Source organism: Bombina bombina, chromosome 12, assembly GCF_027579735.1.
Source record: "Bombina bombina isolate aBomBom1 chromosome 12, aBomBom1.pri, whole genome shotgun sequence".
Lineage (NCBI taxonomy): Eukaryota > Metazoa > Chordata > Amphibia > Anura > Bombinatoridae > Bombina > Bombina bombina.
The window spans coordinates 17521842-17533507 of NC_069510.1; the positions used below are offsets into that span (position 1 = coordinate 17521842).

The 11666-nt window shown below is 45.7% G+C and overlaps 1 protein-coding gene across 2 annotated transcripts in view; it reads right to left on the reverse strand.

Annotated features, from left to right (window-relative positions):
- The window catches only part of AGPAT2 (1-acylglycerol-3-phosphate O-acyltransferase 2), a 214687-nt gene extending 204933 nt beyond the window's left edge, over positions 1 to 9754 (reverse strand). The window contains exon 1 of one of the 2 annotated variants that reach the window (XM_053695543.1): positions 7265 to 9754. In XM_053695543.1, the coding sequence (XP_053551518.1) occupies positions 7265 to 7452 (188 nt within the window). In that variant the 5' untranslated portion in view covers positions 7453 to 9754. The remainder of the gene's footprint in view (positions 1 to 7264) is intronic. The other variant, XM_053695542.1, reaches the window with a different exon arrangement.
- Positions 9755 to 11666: the final 1912 nt, after the last annotated feature.

Genomic DNA, 11666 nt, shown 5'->3' on the forward strand with positions numbered 1-11666 from the left:
TATATCTGTCACATGTCTGTGTGACACTTTCTCACAGTGCTATACACATTACCTGGCACATTACACCATGGTATATTTCCCTGTGATATATCATTGTGGCACTATATCTGTCACATGTCTGTGTGACACTTTCTCACAGTGCTATACACATTACCTGGCACATTACACCATGGTGTATTTCCCTGTGATATATCACTGTGGCGCTATATATAGCACATGTCTGTGTGACACTTTCTCACAGTGCTATACACATTACCTGGCACATTACACCATGGTATATTTCCCTGTGATATATCATTGTGGCACTATATCTGTCACATGTCTGTGTGACACTTTCTCACAGTGCTATACACATTACCTGGCACATTACACCATGGTGTATTTCCCTGTGATATATCACTGTGGCGCTATATATAGCACATGTCTGTGTGACACTTTCTCACAGTGCTATACACATTACCTGGCACATTACACCATGGTGTATTTCCCTGTGATATATCACTGTGGCACTATATCTAGCACATGTCTGTGTGACACTTTCTCACAGTGCTATACACATTACCTGGCACATTACACCATGGTATATTTCCCTGTGATATATCACTGTGGCACTATATCTAGCACATGTCTGTGTGACACTTTCTCACAGTGCTATACACATTACCTGGCACATTACACCATGGTGTATTTCCCTGTGATATATCACTGTGGCGCTATATCTGGCACATGTCTGTGTGACACTTTCTCACAGTGCTATACACATTACCTGGCACATTACACCATGGTATATTTCCCTGTGATATATCACTGTGGCACTATATCTAGCATATGTCTGTGTGACACTTTCTTACAGTGCTATACACTTTACCTGGCACATTACACCATGGTATATTTCCCTGTGATATATCACTGTGGCACTATATCTGGCACATGTCTGTGTGACACTTTCTCACAGTGCTATACACATTACCTGGCACATTACACCATGGTATATTTCCCTGTGATATATCACTGTGGCACTATATCTGTCACATGTCTGTGTGACACTTTCTCACAGTGCTATACACTTTACCTGGCACATTACACCATGGTATATTTCCCTGTGATATATCACTGTGGCACTATATCTAGCACTTGTCTGTGTGACACTTTCTCACAGTGCTATACACATTACCTGGCACATTACACCATGGTATATTTCCCTGTGATATATCAATGTGGCACTATATCTAGCACATGTCTGTGTGACACTTTCTCACAGTGCTATACACATTACCTGGCACATTACACCATGGTATATTTCCCTGTGATATATCACTGTGACGCTATATCTGTCACATGTCTGTGTGACACTTTCTCACAGTGCTATACACATTACCTGGCACATTACACCATGACATATTTCCCTGTGATATATCACTGTGGCACTATATCTAGCACTTGTCTGTGTGACACTTTCTCACAGTGCTATACACATTACCTGGCACATTACACCATGACATATTTCCCTGTGATATATCACTGTGGCACTATATCTAGCACTTGTCTGTGTGACACTTTCTCACAGTGCTATACACATTACCAGGCACATTACACCATGGTATATTTCCCTGTGATATATCACTGTGGCACTATATCTGTCACATGTCTGTGTGACACTTTCTCACAGTGCTATGCACATTACCTGGCACATTACACCATGATATATTTCCCTGTGATATATCACTGTGGCACTATATCTGTCACATGTCTGTGTGACACTTTCTCACAGTGCTATACACATTACCTGGCACATTACACCGTGGTATATTTCCCTGTGATATATCACTGTGGCACTATATCTAACACATGTCTGTGTGACACTTTCTCACAGTGCTATACACATTACCTGGCACATTACACCATGGTATATTTCCCTGTGATATATCACTGTGGCACTATATCTAGCACATGTCTGTGTGACACTTTCTCACAGTGCTATACACATTACCTGGCACATTACACCATGGTGTATTTCCCTGTGATATATCACTGTGGCACTATATCTAGCACATGTCTGTGTGACACTTTCTCACAGTGCTATACACATTACCTGGCACATTACACCATGGTATATTTCCCTGTGATTTATCACTGTGGCACTATATCTGTCACATGTCTGTGTGACACTTTCTCACGGTGCTATACACATTACCTGGCACATTACACCATGGTATATTTCCCTGTGATATATCACTGTGGCGCTATATATAGCACATGTCTGTGTGACACTTTCTCACAGTGCTATACACATTACCTGGCACATTACACCATGGTATATTTCCCTGTGATATATCACTGTGACACTATATCTAGCACATGTCTGTGTGACACTTTCTCACAGTGCTATACACATTACCTGGCACATTACACCATGATATATTTCCCTGTGATATATCACTGTGGCACTATATCTAGCACATGTCTGTGTGACACTTTCTCACAGTGCTATACACATTACCTGGCACATTACACCATGGTATATTTCCCTGTGATATATCACTGTGGCACTATATCTGTCACATGTCTGTGTGACACTTTCTCACAGTGCTATACACATTACCTGGCACATTACACCATGGTGTATTTCCCTGTGATATATCACTGTGGCACTATATCTGTCACATGTCTGTGTGACACTTTCTCACAGTGCTATACACATTACCTGGCACATTACACCATGGTATATATCCCTGTGATATATCACTGTGGCACTATATCTAGCATATGTCTGTGTGACACTTTCTTACAGTGCTATACACTTTACCTGGCACATTACACCATGGTATATTTCCCTGTGATATATCACTGTGGCGCTATATCTGTCACATGTCTGTGTGACACTTTCTCACAGTGCTATACACATTACCTGGCACATTACACCATGGTGTATTTCCCTGTGATATATCACTGTGGCACTATATCTGTCACATGTCTGTGTGACACTTTCTCACAGTGCTATACACATTACACCATGGTATATATCCCTGTGATATATCACTGTGGCACTATATCTAGCATATGTCTGTGTGACACTTTCTTACAGTGCTATACACTTTACCTGGCACATTACACCATGGTATATTTCCCTGTGATATATCACTGTGGCGCTATATCTGTCACATGTCTGCGTGACACTTTCTCACAGTGCTATACACATTACCTGGCACATTACACCATGGTATATTTCCCTGTGATATATCACTGTGGTGCTATATCTAGCACATGTCTGTGTGACACTTTCTCACAGTGCTATACACATTACCTGGCACATTACACCATGGTATATTTCCCTGTGATTTATCACTGTGGCACTATATCTGTCACATGTCTGTGTGACACTTTCTCACAGTGCTATACACATTACCTGGCACATTACACCATGGTATATTTCCCTGTGATATATCACTGTGACACTATATCTAGCACATGTCTGTGTGACACTTTCTCACAGTGCTATACACATTACCTGGCACATTACACCATGATATATTTCCCTGTGATATATCACTGTGGCACTATATCTAGCACATGTCTGTGTGACACTTTCTCACAGTGCTATACACATTACCTGGCACATTACACCATGGTATATTTCCCTGTGATATATCACTGTGGCACTATATCTGTCACATGTCTGTGTGACACTTTCTCACAGTGCTATACACATTACCTGGCACATTACACCATGGTGTATTTCCCTGTGATATATCACTGTGGCACTATATCTGTCACATGTCTGTGTGACACTTTCTCACAGTGCTATACACATTACCTGGCACATTACACCATGGTATATATCCCTGTGATATATCACTGTGGCACTATATCTAGCATATGTCTGTGTGACACTTTCTTACAGTGCTATACACTTTACCTGGCACATTACACCATGGTATATTTCCCTGTGATATATCACTGTGGCGCTATATCTGTCACATGTCTGTGTGACACTTTCTCACAGTGCTATACACATTACCTGGCACATTACACCATGGTGTATTTCCCTGTGATATATCACTGTGGCACTATATCTGTCACATGTCTGTGTGACACTTTCTCACAGTGCTATACACATTACACCATGGTATATATCCCTGTGATATATCACTGTGGCACTATATCTAGCATATGTCTGTGTGACACTTTCTTACAGTGCTATACACTTTACCTGGCACATTACACCATGGTATATTTCCCTGTGATATATCACTGTGGCGCTATATCTGTCACATGTCTGCGTGACACTTTCTCACAGTGCTATACACATTACCTGGCACATTACACCATGGTATATTTCCCTGTGATATATCACTGTGGCGCTATATATAGCACATGTCTGTGTGACACTTTCTCACAGTGCTATACACATTACCTGGCACATTACACCATGGTGTATTTCCCTGTGATATATCACTGTGGCGCTATATATAGCACATGTCTGTGTGACACTTTCTCACAGTGCTATACACATTACCTGGCACATTACACCATGGTATATTTCCCTGTGATATATCACTGTGGCGCTATATCTGTCACATGTCTGTGTGACACTTTCTCACAGTGCTATACACATTACCTGGCACATTACACCATGGTGTATTTCCCTGTGATATATCACTGTGGCGCTATATATAGCACATGTCTGTGTGACACTTTCTCACAGTGCTATACACATTACCTGGCACATTACACCATGGTATATTTCCCTGTGATATATCACTGTGGCGCTATATCTAGCACATATCTGTGTGACACTTTCTCACAGTGCTATACACATTACCTGGCACATTACACCATGGTATATTTCCCTGTGATATATCACTGTGGCACTATATATAGCACATGTCTGTGTGACACTTTCTCACAGTGCTATACACATTACCTGGCACATTTTACCATGGTATATTTCCCTGTGATATATCACTGTGGCACTATATATAGCACATGTCTCTGTGACACTTTCTCACCGTGCTATACACATTACACCATGGTATATTTCCCTGTGATATATCACTGTGGCACTATATCTGTCACATGTCTGTGTGACCCTTTCTTACAGTGCTATACACATTACCTGGCACATTACACCATGACATATTTCCCTGTGATATATCACTGTTGCACTATATCTGTCACATGTCTGTGTGACACTTTCTCACAGTGCTATACACATTACCTGGCACATTACACCATGGTATATTTCCCTGTGATATATCACTGTGGCACTATATCTGTCACATGTCTGTGTGACACTTTCTCACAGTGCTATACACATTACCTGGCACATTACACCATGGTATATTTCCCTGTGGCACTATATCTGTCACATGTCTGTGTGACACTTTCTCACAGTGCTATACACATTACCTGGCACATTACACCATGGTATATTTCCCTGTGATATATCACTGTGGCACTATATCTGTCACATGCCTGTGTGACACTTTCTCACAGTGCTATACACATTACCTGGCACATTACACCATGGTATATTTCCCTGTGATATATCACTGTGGCACTATATCTGTCACATGTCTGTGTGACACTTTCTCACAGTGCTATACACATTACCTGGCACATTACACCATGGTATATATCCCTGTGATATATCACTGTGTCACTATATCTAGCACATGTCTGTGTGACACTTTCTCACAGTGCTATACACATTACCTGGCACATTACACCATGGTGTATTTCCTTGTGATATATCACTGTGGTACTATATCTGTCACATGTCTGCGTGACACTTTCTCACAGTGCTATACACATTACCTGGCACATTACACCATGGTATATTTCCCTGTGATTTATCACTGTGGCGCTATATATAGCACATGTCTGTGTGACACTTTCTCACAGTGCTATACACATTACCTGACACTTTACACCATGGTATATTTCCCTGTGATATATCACTGTGGCACTATATCTAGCACATGTATGTGTGACACTATCTCACAGTGCTATACACTTTACCTGGCACATTTAACCATGACATATTTCCCTGTGATATATCACTGTGGCACTATATCTGTCACATGTCTGCGTGACACTTTCTCACAGTGCTATACGCTTTACCTGGCACTATGATACATGTTATATCAGCATTCCTGAACTCCAGTCCTCAAATGTCACTGACCGGCCAGATTCTAAGGACTCCCCTACCCGAGTACAGGTAAGTCAGTTCCAGTGAATGAGCAGCTGACCAGGGGGCTTGAGGGTAAAACTGAGAAACACTCATTTTTGTGATGCAATAATATGTTACATTATCTGCATCAGGCAACACTTAATAAAAGGACAACTGCTGGAGTACCCCTTGGCAATGCACAGGTACCCCCTAAGGATCTAACACAATACAGCTCTACAATACTGTTCCTTTAAGGACTGACTGCTCATTGGCTGATAAGCAAAGTTCCCACTGCTGTATTGGTGGAAAATAAAATGCCTCACAAGCATTAACTCAAACAAAAGATTCTCAGTGCAGGAATATCCGTTTTAAACAACAACAACAAAAGTAAGAACATTTATATTGCCCCCCTTTTTATCATAGCTGTAAACTAACACAAAAGCCAAAGAAACTTTCATGGATCAAACAGAGCATGCAATTTAAAGAGACTTGTAAATGTATAACTATTATCAAATTTGATATGTTCTTTTGGTATCCTGTGTTGAAGAGCATAGCTAGGGAGGCTTATAAGCAGGAATGCACTACTGGGAGCTAGCTGATACACACATATGCCTTTTGTCATTGGCTCACCAGATGTTCACATCTAGCTCACAGTAGTGCATTGCTGCTCTGGAGCTGACCCTTTGCGGTGGTTAAACACATAGCTATATGCAGCAATAATAAAATGCGCTAACATATTTCTTTCTGCAAAAATAATACGTTTATATAAACTGTGTAGGAGGGATTCCTTAGCAAGATAAGGGTCAAGCACACAAATAAAAGAAATATGAACCCATAACCAATATAGAGAGATCAGGACTGTGACGATTACAGAAGAGAACAGATTTGTGTGTGTTCCAAATGGGGAGGGGCAGATGAGTCAGTGTGTAATGACCAAGTGAGCTATACTGGGGCACCTGGGTTGTAATAAACAGCCTTTATATCTGCAGCATTCATAACAATACACAGAGGTTTATTCTTTTTTTCTCTCTTTTGAAAGTAAAATGCGTTACCCACAAGTGTAATTAAATAATATTATTTAATATAACTTGCCTCATATTTTCAACATTTCTGCCACGGCTTTTAAGCAGACAAACCGGAGCTGCCAATGAAGACAGGACGGTGCATAGGACGCAGTAGGACACAATTTTGAAGTGAAATTTGAAGCTGTCGCTTAGTTCCAAAAAAACGAGGGGTACGACCAGCAGCATGATAATGCACAATATCCACCAATAGTCCATGGCGTGTCCTGCCCAGCGCAACGTGCAGGAAAAATATATCCAGGAGGAAAGAAATGAAAAGGGGCTAAAGCAAGATAGGAAGAGAGGGGGCAAGTGAGTGCAGCAGGCCTCAGTATCAGTAGGTAAGTAGCAGTATCAGTAGGTAAGTAGCAGAACTGTGCACTCTAGTGGCAAGAGCAGCAGGCCTCAGTATCAGTAGGTAAGTAGCAGTATCAGTAGGTAAGTAGCAGAACTGTGCACTCTAGTGGCAAGAGCAGCAGGCCTCAGTATCAGTAGGTAAGTAGCAGTATCAGTAGGTAAGTAGCAGAACTGTGCACTCTAGTGGCAAGAGCAGCAGGCCTCAGTATCAGTAGGTAAGTAGCAGTATCAGTAGGTAAGTAGCAGAACTGAGCACTCTAGTGGCAAGAGCAGCAGGCCTCAGTATCAGTAGGTAAGTAGCAGTATCAGTAGGTAAGTAGCAGAACTGTGCACTCTAGTGGCAAGAGCAGCAGGCCTCAGTATCAGTAGGTAAGTAGCAGTATCAGTAGGTAAGTAGCAGAACTGTGCACTCTAGTGGCAAGAGCAGCAGGCCTCAGTATCAGTAGGTAAGTAGCAGTATCAGTAGGTAAGTAGCAGAACTGTGCACTCTAGTGGCAAGAGCAGCAGGCCTCAGTATCAGTAGGTAAGTAGCAGAACAGGCAAGAGCAGTAGGGAGGGGCAAGGAGTAGGGGGGCACAGCTTCTTATTTGCAAAGTCAAATGGTAAGAGGGTGGACTAGCCACACAATGGCATTACATGGGGTACATGTGGCAACGCGCAGGTTTTAGCTTAGGGCACAGGTTAAGGGGCATAGGGAGTGGGACAGAGGACAGGTTATGACCTAATGCATAGGTAGGACAGGTTAGGGGCTAATAGTTGCACAAGTAGTAAGTAAGTGCATATATAAAAGGACAGGCTAGGGGTAAGAGATGCACAGGTAAAACAGGACTGGTTGGGGGTAAGGGGCGCACATGTATAACAGGTTAGGGACTACTAGATGCACAGACAGGACAGGTAAAGGGCTACTAGATACACAGACAGGACAGGTAAAGGACTACCAGATGCACAGACAGGACAGGTAAAGGGCTACTAGATGCACAGACAGGACAGGTAAAGGGCTACTAGATGCACAGACAGGACAGGTAAAGGACTACTAGATGCACAGACAGGACAGGTAAAGGGCTACTAGATGCACGGACAGGACAGGTAAAGGGCTACTATATGCACAGACAGGACAGGTAAAGGGTTACTAGATGCACAGACAGGACAGGTAAAGGGCTACTAGATGCACAGACAGGACAGGTAAAGGGCTACTAGATGCACAGACAGGACAGGTAAAGGGCTACTAGATGCACAGAGAGGACAGGTAAAGGACTACTAGATGCACAGACAGGACAGGTAAAGGACTACTAGATGCCCAGACAGGACAGGTAAAGGGCTACTAGATGCACAGACAGGACAGGTAAAGGGCTACTAGATGCACAGACAGAACAGGTAAAGAGCTACTAGATGCACAGACAGGACAGGTAAAGGGCTACTAGATGCACAGACAGGACAGGTAAAGGGCTACTAGATGCACAGACAGGACAGGTAAAGGGTAACTAGATACACTGGTAGAACAGGACTGGTTAGCTACTGAAATGACAGGACAGGCTACTAGATGCACAGGTAACACAGGTTAGGAGATGTTTTCTGCATTAGTAGAACATAACTGGTTAGGGGGTAAGAGATGCTCAAGTAGCACAGGTGAGGGGCTTCTAGATGCAGAGGGGGCACAAGTTAGGGGCTACTAGATATGCAGAAGGGTAAAGGGCTACTAGGTGCACAAGTAGAACAGGTTAAGGACTATTAGATGTATTGGTAGAACAGACCAGTTAGAATATAAATGCACAAGAGGGACAGGACAGGTTGAGGCCACTGGAAAGACAGAACAGGTAAGGAATTATTAGATGTACAAGTAAAACAGGACAGGTTAGGGGACACCACGTGGACCTGTATCTTCACCAGCAGACTCTGGCAGTGCAGATTGTCAGGAAATGTCCACGGGTGAAGTCTTGTCTCGCACACAAGCCACTGGCAATGGCATGACATTTCACGGAAGAGCATGGGGGGGAGGAGACAGAGGAGGGCTGGAACTGACAGGAGGGCAGGGAGGAGACAGAGAGGAGGGCAGGGAGGTGGTATAGCTCCAGGGAAAGGAGGAGGCAGAGGCCTCAGGCCGCGAGGCGGGCTAAGTCTGACAGGGGGCGGTAAAGCTCCGGGGTGGAGGAGGAGACAGAGGAGGACTCAGGGCTGGAACTGACAGGAGGGCAGGGAGGTGGTACAGCCCTGGGGGGCGAGACAGAGAAGGGTTGGAACTGACAGGGGGGCAGGGAGGTGGTACAGCTCGGGGTGGGGGGACAGAGAGGAGGGCAGGGAGGTGGTATAGCTCCGGGGGGGGGGGGGAGGAGACAGAGGAGGGCTGGAAATGACAGGAGGGCAGGGAGGTGGTACAGCTCTGGGGGGGGGAGGAGACAGAGGAGGGCTGGAACTGACAGGAGGGCAGGGAGGTGGTACAGCTGGGGGTGGGGGGGACAGAGAGGAGGGCAGGGAGGTGGTACAGCTCGGGGGGGGGGGGCGAGACAGAGAAGGGTTGGAACTGACAGGGGGGCAGGGAGGTGGTACAGCTGGGGGTGGGGGGGACAGAGAGGAGGGCAGGGAGGTGGTACAGCTCCGGGGGGGGGGGAGGAGACAGAGGAGGGCTGGAACTGACAGGAGGGCAGGGAGGTGGTACAGCTGGGGGTGGGGGGGACAGAGAGGAGGGCAGGGAGGTGGTACAGCTCCGGGGGGGGGAGGAGACAGAGGAGGGCTGGAACTGACAGGAGGGCAGGGAGGTGGTACAGCTCTGGGGGGCGAGACAGAGAAGGGTTGGAACTGACAGGGGGGCAGGGAGGTGGTACAGCTGGGGGTGGGGGGGACAGAGAGGAGGGCAGGGAGGTGGTACAGCTCCGGGGGGGGGAGGAGACAGAGGAGGGCTGGAACTGACAGGAGGGCAGGGAGGTGGTACAGCTCTGGGGGGCGAGACAGAGAAGGGTTGGAACTGACAGGGGGGCAGGGAGGTGGTACAGCTGGGGGTGGGGGGGACAGAGAGGAGGGCAGGGAGGTGGTACAGCTCCGGGGGGGGGGGAGGAGACAGAGGAGGGCTGGAACTGACAGGAGGGCAGGGAGGTGGTCGAACTACGGGGGAGCAGGAGACAGAGAGGTGGTAAAGCTCGGTGGGGAGAGGAGGAGACAGCAGAGAGGAGGGCAGGGAGGTGGTAAGCTCCGGGGAGAGGAGGAGGCAGAGGCGGGCTGAGTCTGACAGGGGGTGGTAAAGCTCCGGGAGGGGCACAAGAGGTGTAGGCACTGGGGCTGGTGCATCTTCAGGGGAGGAGGAGACTGGGAGGGAGCAGCAGCCTGACAGGAAAAACACCGTGATTTTTTATTTTTTTGCGAGGAGAATAAACAGTAAAGGGAAAGTAGTTTTTTTTTCAACTAAAACAGAATCTCTATGTGTACAGTGTTGAGTGTATAAAACGCAGGGAGCAGGCAGTGATCACGGTGCCAGCAGGGGAGGCGGGCGTTGCACTTGCAGGAAAGAGGAAGATATTACCTCGTGCAGCTGTCATCAGACTATGTCATTGTCAGAAGTGTCACTGTCCCTTCTTTACACAGTAAGCCAGTACCGTAGGTCAGTCTTTGCTATAGTGCTGTAAACACGGGGCACAAAGGGCATACCCTGTCACGTATTTGCCTCATACAGGGGCACCAAGGACATAACCTAACACTGTGTCTGTCTCACACAGGAGCACCAAGGACATACCCTGTCACTGTATCTGCCTCACACAGGGGCACTAAGGACGTATCTTATCAGTATCACTGTATCTGCCTCACACAGGGGCACCAAGGGCATACCCTGTCACTGTATCTGCCTCACACAGGGGCACTAATGACATATCCTGTCACTGTATCTGCCTCACACAGGGGCACTAATGACATATCCTGTCACTGTATCTGCCTCACACAGGGGCACTAAGGACATATCCTGTCACTGTATCTGCCTCACACAGGGGCACTAAGGACATATGTTATCACTGTATCTGCCTCACACAGGGGCACTAAGGACATATCCTGTCACTGTATCTGCCTCACACAGGGGCACTAAGGACATATCCTGT